Source organism: Dasypus novemcinctus, chromosome 21 (genome assembly GCF_030445035.2).
Source record: "Dasypus novemcinctus isolate mDasNov1 chromosome 21, mDasNov1.1.hap2, whole genome shotgun sequence".
Classification (NCBI taxonomy): domain Eukaryota; kingdom Metazoa; phylum Chordata; class Mammalia; order Cingulata; family Dasypodidae; genus Dasypus; species Dasypus novemcinctus.
In genome coordinates this window covers 66,909,442-66,936,942 of record NC_080693.1, presented here as the reverse complement: position 1 = coordinate 66,936,942, position 27,501 = coordinate 66,909,442, and the positions used below count along the sequence as shown (strand labels likewise).

At 36.4% G+C, this 27,501-nt stretch overlaps 1 protein-coding gene and 1 long non-coding RNA gene across 2 annotated transcripts in view; both read right to left on the bottom strand.

Annotated features, from left to right (window-relative positions):
- Positions 1 to 9,059: 9,059 nt before the first annotated feature.
- LOC131275069 (uncharacterized) lies at positions 9,060 to 22,778 on the bottom strand. Its single transcript, XR_009182510.2, has 3 exons — positions 22,683 to 22,778; positions 20,410 to 20,463; positions 9,060 to 9,114 (listed from the first exon to the last, which is right to left on the bottom strand). It is a non-coding gene; the product is annotated as an uncharacterized lncRNA (long non-coding RNA).
- Positions 22,779 to 23,207: 429 nt separating this feature from the next.
- Positions 23,208 to 27,501, bottom strand: part of LOC111760565 (uncharacterized) — a 187,817-nt gene continuing 183,523 nt past the window's right edge. Inside the window, exons 33-36 of the mRNA XM_071210908.1 lie at positions 25,398 to 25,451; positions 24,088 to 24,192; positions 23,523 to 23,576; positions 23,208 to 23,359 (exon numbers count right to left, since the gene is read on the bottom strand). Of these exons, the coding sequence (XP_071067009.1) occupies positions 23,208 to 23,359; positions 23,523 to 23,576; positions 24,088 to 24,192; positions 25,398 to 25,451 (365 nt within the window). The remainder of the gene's footprint in view (positions 23,360 to 23,522; positions 23,577 to 24,087; positions 24,193 to 25,397; positions 25,452 to 27,501) is intronic.

The following is a 27,501-nucleotide window of genomic DNA, read 5'->3' as shown; positions in this document are numbered from 1 at the left end:
AGCTTTCATTTTATCCAACTCCTCACTATACTCGGAACATCTACAATAATTAATTAATTAATATTCAGAAATGAAATTCATATGGTATGTATTTTCCCATCTATTTAAGATAGGGGAAGGAAAAAAAAATTTCCTTCTAGACAGATAACCAGTACTACTTCAAATTAATGCATTTAAAAATATATAAAAAATTATTTAGTATATTAGTACCTGTTTTTTAAAACTATTTTGCTAAGTCTAATTTATGTATTAGTTGTCAATGTAGTTTACTTTGGTTGCTAATTTTTTTTTATTAGAGAAATTGTAGGTATATAGAAAAATCATGCAGAAGATACAGAGTTCCCCCTTATACACAGTTTACCCTATTAACATTTTGCATTAGCATGATACCATTGTTATAATTGATCAAAAATTATTATAATTATACTATTAAATATAGCTCACAGTTTACATTAGAGTTCACTGTTCATGTTGTATAGTCTTATGTTTTCTATAAAATTTTTATTCTAATAACATATATACAGCCTAAAATTCCCCTTTTAACCACATTCAAACATATAATACTGTAGTGTTAATTAAATTCACAGTATTGTATTACCATCATCATCATCAATTACCAAAGCTCTTTCATCACCCCAAACAGAAACACTATACTAATTAAGTATTAACTCCCCATTCCCTACCTCTACTCTGGCTTCTTGTAACCTGTTTTTTTTTGTGTGTGTGGGAAATGTTTTTTATTGTCTTTTTTTAAAAAGATACATAGATGACACAAAATGTTACTCAGCAGTGCCCCAAAATGTTCACTGAGTGCGATGAGTGTACTGCAATGATGAGGGAGGTTGTTGGTGTGGGAGGAGTGAGATGGAGGGGTGGGAGGTATACAGGAACCTCTTATATTTTTTAGTGTAACATTTTTTTTTGTGATGTATATATCTTCAAAAAAATACAATTTACAAAAATGATGTGGGGGGTGGGGAGTGGGTTATATGGGAACCTCTTATGTTTCCTGTTTTTTATGTTTTTTAATGTAACATTCCTTGTGATCTATTAACTTTAATTAAAAAATATATATGAGGTTCCCATATACTCCATTCCCCACCCCCCACTTCTCCCACATCAACAACCTCTTTCATCAGTGTGACACATCCATTGCATTTGATGAATACTTTTTGGAGCACTGCCACACTACATGGATTATAGTTTACATTGTAGTTTACCTGTTTTTTACATTATGAATTTGCATATTCTAATTATTTCATATCAGTGATATTATACAATGTTTGTTCTTTTGTGTCTACATATAGACTCATGTAAAAATACAAATAGGGAAAATTCAACTTCTTCCTCTCTCTGATTTGGATGTCTTTTATTTCTTCTTCTTGCTAATTTCTCTTGCTCATACTTCCAGAACAATATTGAATAACTGTGGTGACAGTGGGTATCCTTGTCTCGTTCCTAATCTTAGAGGGAAAGGTTATTGTCTTTCACCATTGAGTGTGATGTTAGCTATGGGTTTTTCATATATGTTCTTTATCATGTTGAAGAAGTTTCCTTTTGTTGGGAATTGAATCATGTCTCCCACAAAATGCATATTTAGGTCCCAACCTCTGTATACTTTTTGTAAAAAGGACCTTTGAAGATGTTATTAGCTGTGTTCAAACTGAATAAGGGTGGGGTGTAATACAATATAGTTGAACTCCTTATACTCATAGGAAGTTGGACACAAAAGTGATGCCATGGGGAACAGCCAGAAATTGGAAGTTAACTGAAACCAAAAGTGAAAAGAGAAGATGATACCAAGTGCAGTGCCATGTAATGGAAAAGTGAAGGAACCCCAGAGATTGCTAGCCAGCTTCAAAATGTCACACACTTTGGGGAGAGAGCATCACTTCACTGATGCCTTAATTTTGGACTTCTCCTACCCTCAATACAGTGAGGCAATAAATTCCCATTATTTAATCAACACTTTGCATGGCATTTGCTCTAGCAGTCAGGAAACTAAAACACTTTCTCTTCCTGGTTTTCTAAGTGTTTTGTTAAGAAGGGGTGATGATTGTCAAATGCATTTTCTGCATTAGTTAAGATGATCAAGTGTGTTGTTTTCCTTTGTTCTATTAATGTTGTGTATTACATTAGTTGATTTTCTTATGTTGAGCCATCCTTGCATACCTGTGATAAATTCCACTTGATCATGGTGTATGATTCTTTAATGTGCTGTTGGATCAGTTTACTATCCAATATTTTTGAATCTATATTCATAAGGAATATAGGTATGTAATTATCATTTCTTATGATATCATTATCTGACTTTGGTGTTAAGGTGATGCTGGTCTCATAGAATGAATTAGGAAGGGTCCCCTCCTCTTCAATTTTTTGGCAGAGTTTGAGCAGGATTGGTGTTAATTCTTCTGGAAAGGTTTGGTAAAATTTACCAGTGAAGCCATCTGGGCCTGAGTTTTTCTTTTTGAGTGGTTTCTGTTTACTGATTCAATCTCTTTACTTGTGATTGTTCTGTTGATATCTTCTATTTCTTCTTGGGTCAGCGTGGGTAGTTGATGCATTTCTAGAACCTGATCCATTTCATCTAGTTTATCTAATTTGTTGGTATATAGTTGTTTGTAGTATTCTCTTATAATCCTTTTATTTCTATGAGGTCAGTAGTAATGCCTCCCCTTTTATTTCTGATTTTAGTCATTTATGTCCTTTTCTTTTTTTGTTGGTTAGTCCAGCTAAATGCTTGTCAATTTTATTGATCTTTTCAAAGAATCAACTTTGGTTTCATTTTTTTTTTAAATCCCCTATTACATTTATCTCCATTCTAATCTTTGTTATTTCCTCCATTTGTGAGGTTTGGTTTCTGATTTGAGATCATTCTTCTTTTTTACGTAAGAATTTAGAAGCTATAAATTTCCCTCTTACCATTGCCTTTGCTGTAATCCACACTTCCGGTATGTTAAGTTTTTGTTTTCATTTGCCTCAAGGTATTTCTTAATTTCCCTTGTAATTTCTTTTTTGATGTATTGGTTGTTTAAGAGTGCATTGTATAATATTCACATATTTGTTATTTTCCAGTCCTTCCTCTCTTATTGATTTCTCAGTTCATTTGATTGAAGCCAGTGAGGTCATATTGTATGATTTCAATATTTTTTAATTTATTGCGAACTGTTTTGTGACCTACTGTATGGTCTTTCCTGGAGAATGACCCATGTGCACTGGAGAAGAATGTGTATTCTGCTGCTGTTGGGTGAAGTTGTTCTATTTGTGTCTGTTAAATCTAGTTCATTTACAGTATTGTTCAAGTCTTCTATTTCCTTATAGATATTCTGCCTAGATGTTCCATCCAATTGAAAGTATTGTTGAAGTATCCTCCTATTAATGTAGAACCATCTATTTCTCCCTTCAGATTTGTCACTATTTGCTTCACACATTTTGGGTTCTGCTATTAGGTGCAAGTATACTTATAATTGTTATGTCTTCTTTTTAACTTTAGCACTTTAAATATTTCATTCCACAGCCTTCTTGCCTACATGGTTACTGGTAAGAAATCTGCACTTGATTTTTTACTGGGATTCCTTTGAACATAACACATTGCTTTTCTCTTACAGCTTTCAAACTCTCTTCTTGTTTTTGGCATTCAACAGTTTGACTACAATGTGTCTGGGCATTGTTTTGTTTGAGTTTATCATGTTTAGGATATGTTGAGGTTCTTGAATGCACATATTCATATCTTTTTTTAAATTTGGGAAGTGTTCTGCCATTATTTCCTTTAATATCCCTTCTGTCCCTTTCTCTCTTTCTTCTCCTACTAGGACCCCAAATATGAGTACATTGAATACTTGATGGTTTCCCACAGGTCTCACAGGATCTGTTTACTTTCTTTATTTTTTCTTTCTGCTCCTTGGCCTGAATCATTTCAATTGTCTTATCTTTGAGTTCACTGATTCTTCTGCTAGTTTTAATCTGCTATTGAAACCCTCTAGGGAATTTTTCAGCAGAGTTATTATGGTCTCTGTTTTCCTTTATCTCCTTGAGCATACTGAGGATCAGTTTTTAGAGTCTTTTTCCAGTATATCCAAAGGCTCATCTTCATTGATGATTTCTGGAATTTTATCTTGTTTCTTTGGATGGGGCATCATTTCCAGTCTTTGTTTGACTTGTAGTCTTTTACATACTGTATATTTTAATATTTTATGTAATTACCTCTGGGATTTAGTGCCTGAGCTGTCTGTTCTTTAAGTATGTATACAGCTCATAATATACTTTAGACTTCTTTGAGTGCCAGGAGCTAACAAATACAAACAAATCAATGAAAAAACACCTTTCACAGTCCTTGTAAATTGCCTCTGCCTTGGCTGGTGATCTTCTTCAGAGCTTAAGCCTCCTATCAAGAATATAAGCCTGAGGGAAGCAGACTTGGCCCAATGGATACAGTGTCCGCCTACCACATAGGAGGTCCACGGTTCAAACTCTGGGCCTCCTTGACCCGTGTGGAGCTGACCCATGCGCAGTGCTGATGCGTGCAAGGAGTGCCATGCCACACAGGGGTGTCCCCTGAGTAGGGGAGCCCCATGCGCCCCCATGTGCAAGAAGTGTGCCCCGTAAGGAGAGCCGCCCAGCGTGAAAGAAAGTGCAGCCTGCCCAAGAATGGCACTGCACACACGGAGAGCTGGCACAACAAGATGACACAACAAAAAGAAACACAGATCCCCAGTGCTGCTGATAAGGATAGAAGCAGTCACAGAAGAACATACAGCGAATGGACACAGGGAGCAGACAAGTGGGCGGGGAGGGGTAAATAAAAAATAAATCTCAAAAAAAAAAAAGAATATAAGCCTGAAGTGAATGTGATATTCAGGGTTCTTTCTATCTTTTCTGAGCCTGCGTTTAGTCTAGGGATTGTACTTGTCTTAGGAATTCCCCAGTGATAGGAATTTGAATGCCCTCTCTACTACCTATTGAGTAGACTTTCTCCTCCTTTCAGGTGCTCTATTGTTTGAATTAAAGCTGGTAATCCTTTGCCCCTGGATGTTTTGACTTCATTGTTGTTATTTTTTAAATAATTTTAAAGATTTATTTATTTTTATTTCTCCTCCTCCCCCTCCACCCTAGTTGTCTGTTCTCTGTGTCCATTTGCTGTGTGTTCTTCTGTGTCCGCTGTGTGTTCTGTGTTGTATTGTTGTCAGCGGCACCAGGAATCTGTGTCATCTTGCTGCATCAGCTCTCCGCATGTGCAGCGCCTCTCTTGGGCAGGCTGAACTTTCTTTCACACTGGGCGGCTCTCCTTACGGGGCGCACTCCTTGCGTGTGGGGCTCCCCAATGAGGGGACACCCCTGTGTGGCACGGCACTCCTTGTGCACATCAACACTGCACAAGGGCCAGCTCCACATGGGTCAAGGAGGCCCTGGGTTTGAACCATGGACCTCCCATGTGGTAGGCGGACGCCCTATCTGTTGGGCCAAGTCTGCTTCCCTTAATTGTTTCTTATACTGCTTTAAAGTCAGCAAGCTGCTTCTGTCTGCAAGGTAAGTCCTGGAGAGGTGAGCCAGAGATGAGTTTCCAGGTTAGTCTTTCATGTTGCCACCAGATAGTGTCACCAACATAGAGGCACTGAATAATGCACACAGGGTTTACTCGGCTCTCTTTGGAATAGGGCAGGGCCCATAATGGGAGCACATGTTCATTTCACACTGTGCCTGCCAGGGATTGGTTGGGATGATGGCCAGTAAAGGCATTATAAACTTATCCTATTTTTCAGTTTTACTTTTTTCTTTTTTCTAGGAGGTTCCAGGGTTTGAACCCAGGACCTGGTACATGGGAAGCAGGCACTCAACTACTGAGCTATACTCACTCCCCTTCTACTATTTTTTTTAAAGATTTTTTCCCCTCCCCTGTCCCCACCCTGCTATTTTTGCTGTCTGTGTCCATTCATTGTGTGATCCTCTGAATCTATTTCTCTTTCTGTCTTCTCATCTTTCTCCTCTAGGATTCAGAGGGATTCGATCCTGGGACTGACATGGAGAGAGGTTCCCTGTCAATTGCACCACATCAGTTCCTGGTCTCTGCTGCACTTTACTTTGACTCTCCCCTTCGTCTCTCTTTTGTTGAGTCATCATCTTGCTGCGTGCCTCACTTGCATGGGCACAGACTCACCCCGTGGGCACTGGCTCACCACGTGGGCACTCATGGGCACTTGGCTCACCATGCGGGCACACTTTCTCTTCTTTTTCACCAGGAGGTACCAGGGATCGAACCTGGCTCCTCCCATAGGTTAGGAGGAGGCCTTATCACTTGAGCCATATCCGCTTCCCTCTTCTACCATTTTTTAAAGCTGCATTTTCTTGATTAGCCACTAGGTACTGCTACCCTTTATTTTCTGGAGTTCTGAGGAAGATGGATCTGCCAGTTTTTGTTAGTTGTTCAAAGATTCTGAGGGGGAGTGACAACCTACATCATCTTACTCCACTATCTTGGTTGACCCAACACTAGTATTGTTTTTATTATACAAATTTTATACTAAGTACTAATATCTGGTAAGGCAAAACTCCATTCTAGTTTTCTTTTTCATAATTAATTCCATTTGTTCTTTAAAATCATTTACCAGTTCTTTTATTAAAACCCAAGTAGGATTCTTAAAAATTTTATATGAGATTATATATACACATGTATATATATTATACTTTTAGAATAATTGATATTTTTATTATAGCAAGGCTTTCCATCTAGGACGAAGGAATTAAAGCAGGTGATCTCTTATCTACTAACTCTCTTTACCAGGGGATGACTTTGGGGTAAAGAAAAGAAAGCAGGTGATCCAATCTAATATCCTTGACAACTGGGCTTCCAGCTAAGTAGACTATTAGTCAGGGTTCTCTAGGGAAACAGAATCAACACCAGATATCTGTCAATAGTATGTGATTCTGTAAGAGTCTCTCACACAGCCACGGGGATGCATCAGCCCATGCTCCACAGGAAGACTACAGCCAGGGGCTGCAATGAAAGTCCAATGAAGGTTCTTGATGAGTTCTGAGAGATGTTGGTTATCCAAAGGTGAGCTGGGAAATTCTCTCTCAATACTGGAATCACTTCTCCTTTTAAGGCATTCAACTGATGGGGTTAAGCGTCACTCGCTGCTGATAGCAATCTCCCTGAATTGATGATATTATAACCAGCTATCTATGATTTACCACTGCAGTAAAGTCGAGGGAGACTAAAGTCCCCTGTATTACACTAAAGTGCCCTGTATTACAGTTAGCCCAGTGCTTGCTTGACCAAACAACTGGGCACAATTACCTGGCTAAGTTGACACAATAGCTTAACCATCACATAGACTAATAATATTTGCTAGGATAAAGAGACTTTATCTGAAATGTCCTAGTAGCATGCCTCAAGGATTATCTACAGTAAATAGAACCAATGATCTGTGAGGCAAGGCTCCCTGAAGAATGTGACATATGCTACACAACAATGAGGAGATATTTCATAATTTAAATGTCTCTGCTGTGTAAGGTGATCCTGTGAATTTCACATAAGACTTCCTCTATTCTGGGTCAGAAGGGCATGTCTGACATGCAAAGGAAGAACTTGTGGAGCTGTCCTTGACATCTTGGACCCCTATTTGTATTTGACATTATTTAGTAAAGCTTGATATTGGGTAAGATCTCTGATTCATGAAAATCTGATTTAACAATCTGATTCTGTATGTTAGTTGACCACACAAGACATGCATTCATATTTTATTTTGTGTTTTTAATAAGACTTCATCGTTCTATTTATAGGTCCTGTTTCTTGTTAAAATATTCCTAGATATTTTAGTTTTTACTGTTATTATAAAAGGGATATATCACTATAGAAATGGTTGTTGCTAGTTCAGAGAGAGCAATTTGAATAGTTATCTTGCATTTAGCCACCTGAATCAAGATGGCTTATCTAAGACTTATTAATTCTAATAGATTTATTTTAATTTATTTGTTTTGTGGGTTCCCTATATATCAATTATATCATATGAAACTAAAGAAAATATTGTCTCTTTTTCAATATTATTTCATTACCTTTTCTCATTGAAGAAGCTATGATATCTAAATTAGTGTTGAATGACAGTATTAATAGTAGGTATCTGTGCTTTGTTTCTAAGTTTAGGATTCCCTAAGATTTTAAACATTTATCTTGTCACTAACTAAAAATAGTTTTAGAAGTTTTCAGCTATAAGAATAGGAAAATCCTTTCCCTTTGGGGACTAACAATAGTAACTACTATGTGTACCATCAATAGGTAGATTTTCTCTCAATGTTCCAAGTTCTTTTTCTGTGAGTTTGATACTTATTTTTCCTAGAAGAGGGTCCAGGTTGCTGATGTCAACCTTTCCTCCTTTGGAAAGAAAGAAAAGGAACACGAGAATAACTGAACAAACTAAACCATGAAGAACACATATATGTCTTCATATGTCTTTAATAGTACGTGTAACTATCACAATAAAAACAAAGCAGAGAAATATAAGCTGCATATTGTTATTCGCATTTTTGATAAGAAGACTATAATATCCATTTGACTTTCCCAATATTCAGAGAAACTCTGTGGGAGCAATGGAAATGGTATACATTTTCTTAAATCTTTATTGGTGAAAAGGCTATATAGCAAAGAAGTTCTTAAGAAAAGTATTAGACTTTTTGGCAACTGGATCTGGTGCCCACTCATCTATTACTTCTGATATTCTTAATGTACAATATAAAGTACAATTATTTTATTGCCCAGACTGTCAGATTGCCCATGTCTGTTGCTGAACATCTTTCCTAAATCTGGTGAAGTGAAGCTAATCCTCCAGTTCAATTTTGCTGTCATATCTAGATACCAATTATTTCTTTTGTGAGAAAAATTAGGAAAATTCCAATACTATGGTGTTTCCTATGAAGAGAAAAGTATATATACCATTTCCATGTAAAGTACAGATATATTGAAAGAAGCAAAAATAAATAATAAAAATATAAAAAGATACAAAATCTTATCATGCCATGCCTGAAGATTTCAGACTAATGTATTAACATATTATGATTCTTACTCACTTTTGAGAGATTTTGCACCCTTCAGTACCCTGTTCTGATGTACCTTTCCATCACCTATTTAAAAAAGAAGTCTCAGTTTATGACAGGGAAATTGGTAAGGGAATTCATAAAAATAGAATTCATTTCTTTTTTTATATATTGCATTTCTTATATTAAAAAAGCAAAATACTTGGGAAGGTGATTTGGCTCAACTGATAGAGCATCCACCTACCATATGGGAGGTCCAGGGTTCAAACCCAGGGCCTCTGACCCATGTAGTGAGCTTGCCCATGTGCAGTGCTGATGTGCGCAAGGAGTGCCATGCCACGCAGGGGTGTCCCCCATGTAGGGGAGCCCCACGCGCAAGGAACATGCCCCGCAAGGAGAGCTACCCTGCATGAAAAAAGTGCGGCCTGCCCAAGAGTGGTGCTGCACACATGGAGAGCTGATGCAGCAGGATGATGCTACAAAAAGAGACACAGATTCCCAGTGCCACTGACATGAATGCAAGCAGACACAGAAGAATGTGCAGTGAATGGACACAGAGAGCAGACAGGGGCTGGGAAGGGGAGAGAAACAAACAAAGAGTAAAGAGTAAATGGTGATTTAAAAAAAAAAGCAAAATTCTTCAATTACTTGTCCTAGAACATTAACATTTTGTTCTATATTATCTTCAACTAGTCATAGAGATAGGGAATTATGTAATCTTTAAAATTCAACATTACTTACATTTTTTTTCCGACAAGTTCATTTTTGGTAGAACTCTATATGGTGCAGTATACAAGATTAGATTGTAAAAAAATCACATCTTATGTATTTCGCATCTGTTTATACATGAATGTTGATGTCCTTTGTCCTGTGTCCATTTTTTTATTGGGTTGTCTTCTTATTTTTAAAAAAGTTTTTAATTGTGCATTTGTCCTTCCTGTTGTAATTTTTTCCCCTAGCTTGCTATCTGCTTTTTTTCATTCAGAAATCTTAAATCTTTGTGAGGTCGAGCTTATCATCTAAATATTTTATTTTATTTTTTTTGCAAGAAAAATATACTTTATTATGACAGTTCATGCACACAGTGCTGTAGGTAAGGCATGCTACTAGGAATCTGCATATAATCAAAGACCAGTCTATGCAAACAAGTGGGAATGAAGGTCAGTTTCTTAATGATTGCAGATTTTGTCAAAGGTTAAGGGAGGATGAGAAGAATTTCTGTCCACTTATCTCAAATGCAAAATTATACTTCATCAGAGATCTATGCCTCTAACCAAGAGAGCCCAAATGCAAATAAGAGGAACTTAATCGTAACTGTACTAAGAAGTTACTTCTAATATCGAAGACAGGAAGATTTCACTAATTAAATTGAAGCAAATTTTCTTTCTAAACAAAGACCTAGAAAATGAGCACTCAAAATGCCATTCATTCATTTAAATTATTAGCCAATCTTAGTGCCATTTAGTCTGCCAGAAGCAAATACTAGAATATCTAGAAGTAGTTTGAGTAAAGAAACATTTATATTTTAATACTTCATAATGTCATAAATTTGGGGATAAAACAATACCCTGAGTCAAATTTGATCCCTGTCTACCAAGGGGACCAAGTACAGTCTCAATTTCAATAGCTGAATTTTTAAGGGAAAATCTGAACAAATAATGCAAATGAGAGAGATCTAGTCTTTCATGGTACTATTAGGCCCTACAGACTTGTCAAAATCAATGCAAAACTGAGTGGGGAAAAGCTTAAATGTGCTGCAAAGTAGTATTTTTAGACAGGCTGCTTTATTCCCCCCCTTCTTTAAAAATAGATGCAGATTAAATGCTTCCTGCATGAGTGCACATTGACATTCTGTTCAACTGTTTTTTAAATGCAACACAGTGGGGTTTAAACAGTACACTTTGACTTTAACAAAGAGTAATATCTTATACATAGTCAAATTTAGCTTAGAGAGGAAAAGAAACACTTACCACTATGAAAATTACTTAACAAATAATCCTCTCTTATAAAAAGTGATTTTTTAAGTAACACAGGACCAAAAACATCCAACTGTTTCTTTATTTATATTACTATGCTTAAGTTACAAGAAAATAAAGACAACCAGCAGTTCTGCCCCATTTCAGAAAAACCTTCCAATCAACACTAATTATGTGGTGATAAATAATTAGGAAGGGTGACATCTCTGGGTCAAGACTGACAAGGAAGAATGGACTCTGGTGCTATGGTTCATCTCCAACAAGAATATGGCACAATGGCCAGCACAAGCCATACTAACACTGAACCTTTAGCGCTGGTTACAAACTCAGATCTCTTCTCTGAAGCTAGCAAATCAGGTGAAATACTGGGTTTTTAAAAAAAGTTTAAAAATGAAGCTGAAGTAAGTTTAAAAAACATGCTCTTGACATATTTTCCTCTCAAAATGTACATGAAACACAGTTTTTCACTCTAATAGCCCAGATTTTCTCCTCACATAGCACACAATATAGCTGCAGATAAGACTATTTTGCCTCAAGATGTAAACATAAGGAAAAAAAAAAGGTATCTGCATAATATCTTTCTACAACAGCTGTTGGATGGGAAATAGAAAATTAAAAAAAAAAAAAGGAAGAAAAGGTTCCATCTTAAGATTCTCACAACCTCTTGTCCCACAGTTCACGAATCCGACACTGATGCTAAGGTGACAGAGTATGTAAGTAGATTTTTGTTTTCAGTGAAGGAGACCTGGGAAAAGATGGCATTTATCTCTTTTTCTTCAAGAGTACCATCAGATGGTACATGCTCCTCAAAGCCCTCACTCTCTCGAACTAGGGCTCGTTCCAGGATCACACGCCCTTCCTTATAGCGCTGGCTGTCTTCAGTGGCAAACTCATAGATCCATCCCAGTTTGCTATTGCAGTTTTTGCAGCTTACATCTCGAACCATGTGGCGGCCAGTGAGCATGACCCGGTCTTGAACTTCACTGTACTGCAGGTTAACTACCCCGAGTGGCTGGGAGGCCAGCAGCCCTCAATGGCTCCTCACGCCTTGGCTGGGACCAAGCCTAAATATTTTATTATTTGAGTTTTGGGGGGTAAAGAATTCTCCAAATGCTTCAGAAAAAAATGTGTGTGTGTATGTGTATGTGTGTGTGTGTAGATAGAGAAAGAAGGAAAGAGTGAAAAAAAAAGGGTGAATAAATGACAAAGCAGAAGGGTCAAATTATAAACAAATGGTAACTCTGGGTAAAAGGGATGTGGGCTTCTTTGTATTATTCTTAAAACCTTTTTATAAATTTGAAATAATAAGACAATAAAAGTTAAAAAGAATAGGGACAAAAAATCCAGCCACCTGAAAATGTTAAAATTATTCTTAAACAACAGTTAGGTAAAAGAGAAAAAATCAAAATGGAATTTGTAAGCTATTTAATAACATTTATAATGAAAACTATCTGAACCTATGACAATAAAAAATGAAAATAAAATGAGTCAATTTATGGCTAAAAAAAATGGAGGCATAAGACATTCCAGGGTTCCATTTCCCCATAGAACCTTTGAACAAGTAGCTAAAATCAGCACAGTCAACTTCCTTCATAATCTGGAAAATAGTTAAAAGGTTGCAGTAACTGGATGAGTGCCAAAAAAACACACTAAAAAACAGTAGGAGAAGTTTGAGGCACCCTTGCTGGTCCCACCACTAACCCTTCCCCAGCACAGTGTGGAGATGGCCTGCAGTCCAACTGTGAATACCCGGGTGCCTGTATGCTTCTGTCAATCTATTGGGTGGCTGCCTGAAAGATTGATCCAGGAAACTCATCTCTGGCTTACCCTCCCAGAATCTGTCCTGTAGGCAGAAGCAGCTTGCAGACAGTGTAGAGATAATCAAATGAAAGTGGCCTGGGCAAACTGGCTATGACATTTAAAAAAAAAGAAAAGAAAAGGGAAAACTGGAGCTGGGGGAAAGTCTAATTCAGAGGAAGTAGAAGGGACATATTTATATTCCTGTAAACAGGAGAATTCCCAAGGTCACAAGCTTAAGCTCTGGCTCAGAAAAAGACAGAGAGGACCCCATACTTTTGCTTTGGGAGACTCTTGATAGGAGGGCTAAACTCTGAGAGAAGGCACCAGTCAACATTGAGCCAAATTGTAAAGACCAGACTTTGGACATACCAGACAGACTAAAAAAAATCTTCCATATGCTTAAAGAGTTAAAGGAAAACACAAAAAAAGAACTAAAGGATATAAGAAAAAGGATGAATAAATAATGAGTCTCAATGAAGAGACAGGAATTTTAACAAGAAACCAAACAGAAAACTGGAGTTGAATATCACAATAACTGAAATAAAAAATTCCCCAGAAGGTTTCAACAGCAGATTAGAGCTGGCAGAAGAGTCAGTGAACTCAATGATAAAACAAGCGAAATGTTTCAGGCAGAGCACAGAAAAAAATGCAAAAAAGTGAACGGAGCCTAAGAGATCTATGGGACACTATCATGTGTATGAATATAAGTATTATTGGAGTCCCAAAGGAGAAGAAAGAGAGAAAGGGGCAGAAAGAATATTAAAGGAAACAATGAGCAGAAAATATTGCAAACTGAAGAAAAGTTATGTGTATACACATTCAAGAAGACCAATGAATCCCAAAGATGATAAAATTAAAGAGAACCATGCCCAGACACAGAGTAGTCAAACTATCAAGTGCCAAGAACAAGAACATAGTTTTTGAAAGCTGCAAAATAAAAGCAACATGTCATGTACAAGGGGGCCCTAAAGATTAAGTACCTATTTCCCTATTTCTCATCAGAAACTATGGTGTCAAGAGGCAACAGTACTAAATTTTAAAGTACTGAATGAAAACAGTTGCCAACCAAGAATTTTGTATTGGCAAGACTGTCTTTCAAGAATTAGGGAAAGATTAAGACATTTCCAGACAGACAAAAGTTAGGGGAGTTTGTCACCACCACACCTCTTCTACAAGCAATGCTAACGGACGTTTTTTATACTGAAAGGAAGAGACAGAGGACCAAATCAGCATAAAGAATAAAGACTTCTCATAAAGTTAACATTATGGGAAATTATAGATGCTAGTATTCTTGTATTATATATTTTTTGGTATTTAAGTAATCTTTTTACTTCTTACCAGTTCTGAAATGCCAATGAATAAAAGTTAATGATAAATCTATGGTTTTGGGTATACAATGCATAAAGATATAACTTGTAACAAGTACAACAAAAAGATGGGGAGACAGAGGAGTAAAGGAACAGTGTTTGCATATACTATTGAAGTTAAGTTGGTATTAAATCACATGTGATTTTTATTGATTTAGGATGTTAAATTTAAGCCCCATAGTAACCATAATGAAAATATATGAAAAACATATATATAAGAAGGAAATGAGAAGAGACTCAAAATGATGCACTTCAAAAAATCAAATGAGAGAGGACTGTTGGAAGATGGTAGAGTAGGGAGCTCCAGGACTTAGTCCTTCCACCAGAAAAACTATTAAACAGGCACAAACTGTCTGAAATAACTATTTTGAAACTCCAGAGGCCAGGGAACCATTCCAGGACAGCATCTAGGAAAGAATGGGAGGAAGAGGCTAATAGCTCTAAATGTTTACATTAAAAAAGAAGAAATACTTCAAATCAGAAAACTAACCTCAAAACTGGAAGAACTAGAAAAAGAAAAGCAAACTAAACCCAAAGTGAGCAGCAGGAAGGAAATAAAGATTAGAGCAGAGATAAATGAAATAGAAAATATTAAAACAATAGAGAATCAACAGAACCAAAACTTGGTTCTTTGAAAAGACAATAAAACAGACAAAACTTTGGCTAGACAGACAAAGAAAATAAAGAGGATAAAAAAAAATCAGAAATGAAAAGGGGGACAATGCTACCGATGCTGCTGAAGTAAAAAAGAACTATAAGAGGATAATATGATCAACTATAAACCAATAAATCAGATAGCCTTGATGAAAAGGACAAATTCTTAGAAAAACACAAACTACCTACATTTTTGAAAAAAGATTTAAAAAAAAATTTCTCTATCCTCCCCCCCTGCCCTCCCCTGTTGTCTCCTCTCTTGTGTCCATTCACCGTGTGTTCTTCTGTGTCTGCTTGCATTCTTGGCGGCAGCGGGAATCTTTGTCTCTTTTTGTGGTGTCATCTTGCTGCGTCAGCTCTCCGTGTGTGCGGTGCCACTCCTGGGCAGGCTGTGCTTTTCATGCAGGGTGGCTCTCCTTGTAGGGCACACTCCTTGCGCTTGGGGCACCCTATGAGGGGGGCATCCCTGTGTGGCATGGCACTCATTGCGCGTGACAGCACTGTATGTGGGCCAGCTCACCACACGGACCAGAAGGCCCTGGGTTTGAACCCTGGACCTCCTAAATGGTAGGTGGATGCTCTATCAGTTGAGGCACACTGGCTTCCCAAACTACCTACACTGACTCAAGAAGAAGCAGTAGATTTAAACAAACCAGTTGCTACTAAAGAGATTGAATCAGTCATCAAAAACATCTCAATAAAGAAACGCCCAGGATGAGATGGCTATCAGGAATTCTATCAAACATTCCAAGACTTAACTCCATTTCTGCCCAATCTCTTCCAAAAAACTGAAGAGGAAGGAACACTCCTTAATTCATTCTATGAGGCAATATCACCCTTATACCAAAGTCAGATAGATACTGCAAGAAAAGAAAACTACACACCAATTTCTCTTATGAATATAGATGCAAAAATCCTCAAAAAATATTAGTAAACTGAATCCAGCAGCATATTAGAACTATTCAGCATGATCAAGTGGGGTTAATCCCTGGTATAAAAGGTTAGTTCAACATAAGAAAATCAATTAATGTAATAAACCACATTAACATAATGAAGGGAGAAAAGACAGTCATCTCAATGCAGAAAAGGCATTTTTTTAAAAAAGATTTATTTGTTTATTTATTTCTCTCCCCACCCCCAACCCCGGTTGTCTGTTCTCTGTGTCTGTTAGCTGTGTCTTGTTTCTTTGTCCACTTCTGTTGCTGTCAGCAGCACGGGAATCTGTGTCTCTTTTTGTTGCATCATCTTGTTGTGTCAGCTCTCTGTGCAGGTGGCACCATTCTTAGGCAGGCTGCACTTTCATGCTGGGCTGCTCTCCTTAGGGGACGCACTCCTTGCGCATGGGCCTCCCCTATGCGGGGGACACCCCTGCGTGACACGGCACTCCTTGCGCACATCCGCGCTGCGCATGGGCCAGCTCCACATGGGTCAAGGAGGCCCAGGGTTTGAACCGTGGATCTCCCATGTGGTAGACGGATGCCCTAACCACTGGGCCAAGTCCGTTTCCCAGAAAAGGCATTTTTATCTTTCTTTTTTATCTAATTTTTATTCTAATAATATATATTGACCTAAAACTTCCAGGTAACCATATTCACATGTATAATTCAGTTAATTAGACTCACAATGTTGTGTTATCATCACCTCCATCCATTTCCTAAACTTTACAATCAAATAGAAATTCTGTACAAATTAAGCATTAACTCTCCAAACCCTACCCCCAACCCAGCCCTTGGTAACCTATATTCTGGATTCTACATCCATGAGTTTGCTTTTTCTAATAATTTCATATCAGTGAGATCACACAATATTTGTCCTTTTGGTCTGGCATATTTCACTCAACATAAAGTCTTCAAAGATCATCCATGTTGTTGCATGAACCAGAACTTCATTCCTTTTTAATGTTGAATAATATTCCATTTTATGTATATATCACATTTTGTTTATTCATTCATTGGTCAATGGACACTTGGTTTGCTTCAATCTTTTGCAACTGTGAATAATTCTGCTATGAACATTGGTGTGCAAATATATTTTGAAGTCCCTGATTATAGTTCTTTGGGGGTATATGCTTAGTAGAGGGATTGCTGGGGTATATGGTAATTCTATACTTAAGTTTCTGAGGAACTGCCAAATAGTCCTCCACAATGGCTGTACCATTCTACATTCCCACCAACAGAGAATAAGCATTCCTGTCTCTCCACATATTCTCCAACACTTTTAGTTTCCTGTCTTTTAACATAGTGGCCCTTCTAATAAGTGTGAAATATCTCATTGCAGCTTTGATTTGCATTTTCTTAATCACTAGTGATGTTGAAAATTTTTTCATGTATTTTTTTTTGCCATTTGTATTTCTTCTTTGGACAAATTTCTGTTCAAATCTTTTGCCCATTTTTTATTTGGGTCATTTGTCTTTTTATTGTTGAGTTGTAGAGTTTCTTTATATTTCCTGGATGTTAAACACTTATCAGATATGTTATTTTCAAATATTTTTTCCTACTGAATCAGCTGCCTTTTCACCCTTTCATCCTTTGAGGTGCAAAAGTGTTGAATTTTGAAGAGGTCCCATTTATCTATTTTTTCTTTTGTTGCTCATGGTTTGGGTATAAGGTCCAAGAAATCTTAAAAAAAAAAGAAGAAAACTAGTTTTTGACAAGCCTACCAAGTCCACTTTACTGGGACAAAACAGTCTTTTCAACAAATGATGTTGGGAGAACTGGATATCCATAACCAAATATAAAAGTCAGAATCATGAAACTACTAGAAAATTATGTAGGGCAACATCTTCCAGATCTGTCAAAAACTAGTTGGCCATTGAGGTGAGGGTCTATTTCTGGATTTTTAATTCTATTACATTGATCAGTGTGTCTATCTTTATGCCATTGCCATGCTGTTTTGAGCATTGTAGCTTTGTAATATGTTTCAAAGTCAGGTGGTAAGTTTTCCCACATTGCTCTTCTTTTTTAGGATGTTTTAGCTATTTGGGTACACTTTCCCTTCCAAACATATTTGATAATTGCCTTTTCTATTTCTGTAAAGTAGGCTGCTGGAATTTTGATTAGTATTGCATTGAATCTATAAATCAGTTTGGCTAGGATTGACATCTTCATGATTTAGTCTTCCAATTCATGAACATGAATGTCTTTCCATCTCTTTTTTTCTTTGATTTTTTTTAGTACTTTTGTAGTTTTCTTTTTTTTTTTAAGATTTATTTTTTATTTATTTCTCTCCCTCACCCCCGCCCCCCTGTTGTTGGCTCTCTGTGTCCATTTGCTGTGTGTTCTTCTGTGTCCACTTGCATTCTTGTCAGCGGTACTGGGAATCTGTGTCTCTTTTTTGTTGCGTCATCTTGCTGCATCACCTTTCCGTGTGTGTGGTGCCACTCCTGGGCAGGCTGTGCTTTTTTCACGTGGGGCAGCTCTTCATAAGGGGCACACTCCTTGTGCGTGGAGCTCCCTTACACAGGGGACACCCCTGAGTGGTACAGCACTCCTTGAGTGTATCAGCACTGCGCATGGGCCAGCTCACCACCACACAGGTCAGGAGGCCCTGGGTTTGAACCCTGGACTTCCTACATGGTAGATGGATGCTCTATCTGTTGAGCCAAATCAGCTTCCCTGCAGTTTTCTTGATACAGGTCCTTTACCTCTTTGGTTAAATTGATTCCTAGGTATTTCAGTCTTTTTGTTGCTATTGAAATGGAATCTCCCCCCTGATTTCCTCCTAAGATTATTCATTGCTAGGGTATAGAAACATTACTAATTTGTGTGTGTTGATCTTGTATCCTGCCACTTAGCTGAACTCGTTTATTAGTTCAAGTAGCTTTGTCATAATAATTCAGAAATTTCTAAATATAGGATCATGTCATTTGTGAATAGTGAGAGTTTTACTTCCTCTTTTCCTATTTGTATGCTTTTTTTCTTGTCTAATTGCTCTAGCTAGAACATCTAGCACAATGTTGAATAACAATGGTGACAGTGGGCATCCTTGTCTTGTTCCCAATCTTAGAGGGAAAGCTTTTAGCCTTTCCCTATTGAGTATGATGTTTACAGTGCATTTTTCATATATGTCTTTTGTCATATCAAGGAACTTCCCTTCTATTCCTATCTTTTGACATGTTTTTTCTCCAAGAAAGGATGCTGGATTTTGTTGAATGCCTTTTCTACATTGATTGAGAGGATCATGTGTTTTTTTCTGAAATTTATTAATGTGGTGCATTATGTTAACTGATTTTCTTGTGTTGAACAATTCTTGCATACCAGGAATAAATCCCACTTGGCTGTAGAGTATAATTCTTTTGATATGCTGTTGGATTCAATTTGCAAGTATTTTGTTGAGTATTTTTGAATCTATGTTCATTAGAGAGATTGGTCTGTAATTTTATTTTCTTGTAGTATCTTTACCTGGCTTAGGTATTACGGTGATGGTGGCTTCATAAAATGCATTGGGTAATTTTCCCTCGTCTTCAGTATTTTGAAAGAGTTTAAACAGGGTGGTGTTAATTCTTTTCAAAATGCTTGGTAAAATTCATCTGTGAAGCCATTATTTCTCTCCCCTCCCCCCCCGCCCCCATTGTCTGCTGTCTGTGTCTATTTGCTGCATCTTCTTTGTCCGCTTCTGTTGTTGTCAGTGGCACAGGAATCTGTGTCTAAGCCCCCTCTTGATAAAGAGGTGGAGTGTACATCATCAAACCAGGGTCCACAGGACGGAGGAATAAAATATGGATTAGAGTAAACTTACTGATATTCTACTATACAACTATTGTGACTAGTAATGAAGGAAACTGTATCATTGATCTGGAGAAAGTGGCCATGGTAGTTGCTGAGGGCAGGGAGAGGAAAGAAGAGATGTGACATATCTAAATTATATAGTAATGTCATTCATGTAAATAGATTCTGTCTTTAACTCTATAAAGTCATGTCATATTAATGGACAAAAGATAACATAGATACAACAATGTATGGACTGTCAACACACAAGCAAATGAGGGTTACATGGTTTCCTACTGAAATAAGATTTTATAGATGATCCAAATAATTGTCATTAGATGGGATAGTGTTTCTGATCATCTTTAAATAATAAAATCAACTATATCCCTATGAAAGTTTTACTTTGCCACTTGTAGATTTAATCTAGAATTTGTTTCCCCCCCAAATGGGAATGGTAATATATTAACAATGTCAAATCCAAAGAACAAAGAATTTGCTACCAAGACATAGAACAGAAATTTTATTACTAAAATGTAGATAATCCAAAGCCTACCTCTAAGAAATTAGATTAAAAAAAGCTATGAAACTTATAAAAGGTTAAAATGACAGAGTAATAAAGGGAATCAAAGATATTTAAAATATAATTTTGAGTAAAATTCATACTGTAAGTTAGGGGTTCTTAACAAGGGGTCTGTGAACTTGAAGTGACATTAAAAAAAATTATTTGTGGGGATGTGTTAGTACAGGTGTGATATATTTATTAAATAATGCACAGTATAGTGTGGTCTTAATAAGGGGACTGTGGTTTTGTGGTTTTCACCTGACTGGCAAAGGGGTCTTTGGAACAAAAAAAGGTTAAGATTTGCATTAACTTCTCACCTGTAAGAAATTTCACTCCATCCATCAATTTATCAAGCTCAATCTTCCCATTAGCTATAAGAAAAGGTAAAAATTAGAATCATAAAATGACATAGAGCCAGAAAAAATACAGTATGATGCCCCTATATTATGAAAGTCCACTCTTTCCTATTGTGCCCTATGTCAACCTTCAACCTACAAATGCTTGATTTCAGGGATTCTATATTAGTAAGAAGTGCCCTCTTCCTAGTATCAGGAGTTCACAATGATCCATTGGTCAAATCCAGCTGCCACTTATTTTTGTATGGACACATGGTCCATAAATAAAGTTTTACTGGAACATAGCCACACTCATTCACTTACAAATTGTAGCTACTTTTGTGCTACAATGACAAAATGAGTAATTATGGCAGAGCCCACATGACCTGCAAGGCCTAAAATATTATCTGACCTTTTACAGAAATATTGTGAAAACCTGACCTAGATGATGGATTCTACCCACAGATACCTGCTCTTTCCAGTTGTTGAGATTCAGCCTACTTTATAAACATGAGAGTAAACATTGTGCTGGCCAATCTCTAAGACTGCCCCCCACCCCAATTATGGTATAGACATGAAGTCTACCTATCTTGGTGAAATAAAAAGGAAAATGTTAACGCTTTTACTAATCTTTCATATATTCCCCACATACTTTTAAAAAATTTACTTATTTATTAGAGAAGTTGTAGGTTTACAGAATGATCAACCAGCAAATATAGAGTCCCCATATACCCACCCCATATTTAACACTTTCTAATAGTCTGGTACCTTTGTTACAATTTATGAGAAAATATTATTATAATTGTACTATTAACTATAGTCCATAGTTTATATTAGGGTTCACTGTTTGTGCTGTATAGTCCACTGGTTGTTTTTTCTAAAATTTTTATTCTAGCAACATATATATAGACTCTTTTTTAAGGAAGTACCAGGGATTGAACACAGGACCTTGTAAATGGGAAGCAGTTGCTCAACCACTTAAGCCACATCTGCTCCCCTATATATACTTTTTAAAAAGTCTTTTCAATTTCTATGACTATCATCTTGGAATGGCAGGTGGCATATGACTAGTATATATCTGAAGTAATGGTTACACACTTCATTTCACTTCATCATTGGCAAATTTTTATTTCCTTTCTTATTTATTTTTAACATTTATTTAGTCATCAAATATTGCTAGAGAGAATGCAAAATAATATAGCTACTTTGGAAGACAGTCCTTTATCAGATAGGTGTTTTGCAAATATTTTCTCCCATTCTGTGGCTTTTCATTCTCTTAGCTGTTTTTTATTTAAAGTTAGCAAGAAGTTTAGACAAATTGATGTTTGCTGTCTTGCTCAACTCCTGAATCAGTTGTACCTTCTTTGCATTGCTTTGAATTTTGTTTCACCTATTTTAAGGGACTTGGCAATTTATTCTGCCTTTAATTACTCTGTATGGTGAGTCAACAGTAATCCTTTTGCTTATTTTTCATTACCAAGCTTGAATATAGCTTCTCTACTTCTAGGCATACTCCTTTCTTAAGTCCAACAAGCATTTTGCTGTTGTTTTGCAAGAAAACATGGAAATACTATTTAACCAGTGGAAGTAAATGTGGACAAGTCAGGGATGAATTAAAGAAATACATAGGAGGCCTTTAAGAGGATACTGGGGATAAGGGAGAGAGTGGCATGGAAGATGATAACTGTAGTTTTAAGTTTGCAAAAATGGGTGGGTGGGTGACCACCAAGTTAGAAAATATGTGAGTAAGAGACAGTTTGGGATGAAAGAATGACTTTAGATTTGGAAATGTTGAGATCGAGTTTCTGAAGGATCAGTAAAGTAGATAGGTCTAAATGGCATGTGGATATACAAATTTGAAGTGCAGAGTAAAGACTGGAATAGAGAGAGAGATTTGGAAGTCTGTCAGTAATAGGTGAAAATACCACAGGGTCTGGCTGAGGAATACTATTTGTTGAGGTCATGATGTTTACTACTTTCCATTCTTTCTACTTTTATTGTGTTCATTGACCTTTTTTTTTTTTCAGACAGTGGTCCTATTTTGACTCTAAGATACACCTTATATCCTTTGGGAAGAGGTTGATGACTTTAGATTTTTAAAAATGAAGTGATAGGATTTCTTTTCATGTTTTCTCAAAATATCTTCTTTATAAGAAGTAATTTTAAGACTAATAATTTTAGAAATTCTTACATTCCAGTTTAAACAAGACTTGTAAAGAAAAAATAAAAGACACAGTGGTATTTATAACGCTCACCAGTAACTGGTAGGTTTTCTGTCAGACTTTTAAGTTCTGATTCTGTGAGTTTGATTCCCATATTTTCCAGAATGGTGTCCAGGCTATTGACATTGACCTTTCCTCCTTTGAAAGAACCAAGTCAGGAACATGAGAAAAGTGAATGATTTCACAACAAAAAACAATCCTTTCATGACTGAATTTAATGAACATGTACTAATACTAAAGTGAAAACTGAAAAATTCAATGTGGTTCATATTTTGTGTTATTATTATTTCCTTTTATGAGTTATCTGGGACCTCAAACATGGCAAGCCGGAGCTCAACCACTGAGCTAATCCACTCCCCTTTGTATTATTATTTTGATTCACAATATGAATACCAAACTCCATTTTAACTTGCCTAAGAGATCAGATACCATTAACAGAATTAGAATTAGAATCTGTACCCTTAGATCTTGTTGATGAGTCAAGCTTACAATAAAAGTACTTAATGGAGTTAAATAACTCAACTGCATGAGTTCATATTTCTGGACAATAAGAAAGGCCTATTTTGTTTCCTGAGCTTTCATATTAATTATTCCTACTACTGTAGACCAATTGAAAAGTATAGATCCTTCTGATACTTTTTCTGAAATATCAAGATCTGAAATGATTCTTTCGGAGAAAAATTTGGACAATTCCAAAAATGTTGGGCCTTCTGAAAAAATATGAACAGGACACTAGTTGGTAAAATATGGTTGTACTGAAGAAAATTATAAAGAACAGTCTATCAATGGGAAGCAGAGTCCAAATCTAAAGATATAAAAATTATAAACTGTGAGGTTTTGAGACTGTTCTGCCTCCTTGTCACCTTTACTTACCTTTGAAAGACTTCACTCCTTCCAACAATTTATTTTGAAATACCATCTCAACATCTATAATAAAAAGCATAATTCATGCAGGAAGGAAATGGAATATCAAACATTATTACGTATATCTTGAGCACATGGAGTTTTAAAAAAACGTATTTTGCCTTAGCCATCTGTCTCTCCTATATCGTCCTCAAATAAAAGTCAAGTTCAAGAAGGGAGAACTTTCTCTGTGGATAAATCTACATGCTCTCTGGTACTTGGTGTTACTGTTAGTAGTTCTCTTTCATGGTAGAATACAATTAGCATTTTGTAAATTTCTGTAATACTGAAACAATACTCTTTTCCTTTTTTCTTTCTAATTAGCTTCTCATCCCTTTTACCTAACTCTGTATTTTTATATTCATCATAACACAAAGACTTTTGCTTAGTCCTTGACAGCAGGATTTAGAGCTAAATTTATTCTTTCTAGTAGCTTCCAGAGGCAATTAAATCAGAAAGTTATAAAATCTCCCCTACAGCCCACTAAATCAGATTTCCTAGAAATCCTGAGTGATATTTATAATATATGGCTCACCATCAGTTGGCAGGGTTTTCCTCAGATTTAAGGACTCCTCTTCTGTGAGCTCAATCCCCATGCTTCCTACAGTGTTTTGGATACCATTGACATCAGTTTTTTTCCCTTTGAAAAGATAGGAATGTTGATTATTAGGAAAACAAAATATTTATACACACCTGTAAGGTATTGAAGTGGCTAGATAGGAAATCAATAGATGGATCTGGAACCTGGCAAGAAGTCCACACAGTACCCCCCAAGATGGCTGCTGGAAGACCCTCACAAGATTCTGCTATTCAGAATGAGATTTCCTCCGGAAGCCAGGAGACACCTGGGATATTCCCCAAGGGCTTTATCATTGGGCCCTCCTGGGGGACTGATGGGTAGGGTAATCAATCAAAACAGCAAACAGCTGGAATTCCTCCCATGCCATTAGCAAAGGGGCAGAATAATTAATGGTTTAAAAAGCAAGCACGAAGACTTCTCTCTCTTGCTTCCTTGCCTTTGCCCTGTCCCTGCCTTTTCCTGCCCTCTGTTCTCTGCTCTCACCGGTTTTCCCCGGCCATGATGGCCACACAAATAAAATCTGGGCATTTATAATCCACAGTGGGAAATTATAGTCTGTAAATCAGCCGCTTTATAACTTTTCAGTCCCTTTCTCTCTACCTGGGACCCACGAATCTGTTATTTTCTCCCATTTCTCTTCTCACCAGTCCTTAATAAATTACTGGCCTAATTAACCTGACGTGCTCTTGAAATTCATTTCTGCAGCACAGTCAAGAACCTAAACAAAATCGGTTACAGTATCACACACAAATTGAAGGAAATCGAAGATTAAAATAATGCCCATGTATATAAAATCAATAATGAGATGATGTTTCTTATTAGTAAAAAGAAACTTTTCTAATTTTTTGAGCCATGATAGAATAGCAGGAAAAATTTGGCCACTGTGAATTAGAAAAAAGTAGATACAAAATATTCAACGGAAAGTTTCATAAATATTATTCTTTTGATGTAATTATATGATTTGCTCTTCAGAGTGACAATAATACTTTGAGCCTCCTTAATTTTGTCTTGCTCTGGTCTTCAAGGTTTTAGGTATTTATGCAATGTGATGAAACACTGGTAAAAGACTTCCAGGGGCAAGGTAACTGGTTCCAAGGAGAAACACATAAAGATTTATTGTTAAAATCTTATAATTTGAGAGCAAATGATAGGGCATTAGAAGCAATTATTTCTTCAGAAATAATTAGAAAGCCCAAATACTGGAAAATACCATTTTAAAACATAAAACAAAATGAGGATTTCCATTTTATGCTAATTTCACCAACCTGTAAAAGCTTTCATTCCATCCACCAGCTTTTTCATATCAACCTTTGCATCAACTGTAAGAAAATATAAGTATAAAATATGGATGTAATACTAAGACTCAGAAACTGAATTATGCAAAAGGAATTAAACTTTATAACCTGTAGGATTTAATCTATTTCAACCATTTCATAAACATGAACTAAAAAAAAATTTAAGTATGATATGACTTTTTCAATAACATACTTTGACTTCTTTTAAAAATAATCAAAACCTAACAACAGTGACAGGATAAAATTCAAAGTAGATTGCTATATAGCTTCTAAGGGCTCTCTGAAATTGACAAATCTCTAGGACAGAATTTACAAGAAGTACAGAGCACACATTAATGCCTTAAAAGAGATTTTGGAAACACTTCATATATAATTAGTCCACATTCAGTATTTCACTGAAAAGGAGAAAAACTTCTTTTGTTTATTTGCATTACATGTATAAATAATAAATCATTTTGAGGACATCTTTGCCATAGTGGTGGGATAGACATCACGTGGAGTAAAAAATATTACATGTTTATCATATAACATTTATATTTTACTTTATTTTAAAATCTCAAATAATATTAATAAAATCAAATAATATTTTTGGCTCAAAAATAAAAATTTTATGAAGTGATTCTCTTTTAAAAGGCAATGTTACCAGATTCTCTTGAATCTTGAGTTATTTTTTAAAAAGATATTAATATTTAAACATCTTGCAGATTCAAAATTAACTCACAAACCTTCCTATTTTCCAGAACTTAAATTTTTAAAAAAATCTTTTAAGCCAACAAAATAGCTAAGAAGTGTTTTTGTGATAGATTTATAAAATTGTGCCTGTTTTTCCTTAATAACATATACAACATTTAAAAATAAAATTTCATTTTAGGTAAATGGAAATAAAATTTAAAACACCCATATTTGATACAACCATGATAGAAACTATAGATAACAATAACAAGTCTTGAGAGGGGAAATTCCATTATATTATACATCAAAGGAACCCCCATCAAGTGAATCAACACACCTATCTGTACCTGTGCATATATTCTACCTTTTCTGCTATTATTATGGATGGAATATGTATGCTCCTCATTAAGGCCAATACCTTGGTTGTCCACAAGGTTCCATTCCTTCTCTTCTACTCAAAGACATCGCTCTACCAATACTCTTTTTTTTCTCTCTCTCTAATTAACCTTGCTCTTCAACCTATATAATTCCCATGAGATAAAAACTGCTATTTCTCCCATCTTAAAAATATATCCCTCAATACTGTTTTCTTCCTCAGTTCTCCCCATCGCTTTTTTGCAAAACATTTTGAAAGAGTCTCTGTAGTAATTCTTTCTAATTCCTCTCCTATCATTCTCACTTTTTAAAAAATACAACACAGATAAACTGTGAAAAATTTATAGCATAGTGAATTATTATAAGATGAACACATTTATAAACATGACCCTGATCAGGATATACAACTTTGACATACATCTCAATCACAACACCTGTTACTCCCAAAAGTAACCACTAATCTAACTTATATTTGCTAATCATGTCCTTGCTCCTTGAGTTTCTTGATTAGTCACCAAGTGTACATCCTTGAACACTATAATTAATTTTCCTTGTTTTTAAAAAAGGTTGTTTTTTTTTTTTTGGGAAACGGACTTTGGCCCAGTGGTTAGGGCGTCCGTCTACCACATGGGAGGTCCGCGGTTCAAACCCCGGGCCTCCTTGACCCGTGTGGAGCTGGCCATGCGCAGTGCTGATGCGCGCAAGGAGTGCCCTGCCACGCAAGGGTGTCCCCTGCGTGGGGGAGCCCCATGCGCAAGGAGTGCGCCGGTGAGGAGAGCCGCCCAGCGTGAAAAGAAAGAGCAGCCTGCCCAGGAATGGCGCCGCCCACACTTCCCGTGCCGCTGATGACAACAGAAGCGGACAAAGAAACAAGACGCAGCAAATAGACACCGAGAACAGACAACCAGGGGAGGGGGGGGGGGGGGGGAATTAAATAAATAAATAAATCTTTAAAAAAAAAAAAGGTTTTTTTAAGTCTCTTAATTTACAGGTTTTCTCCTCTACCCAATTTCTCTTTTATGTAATT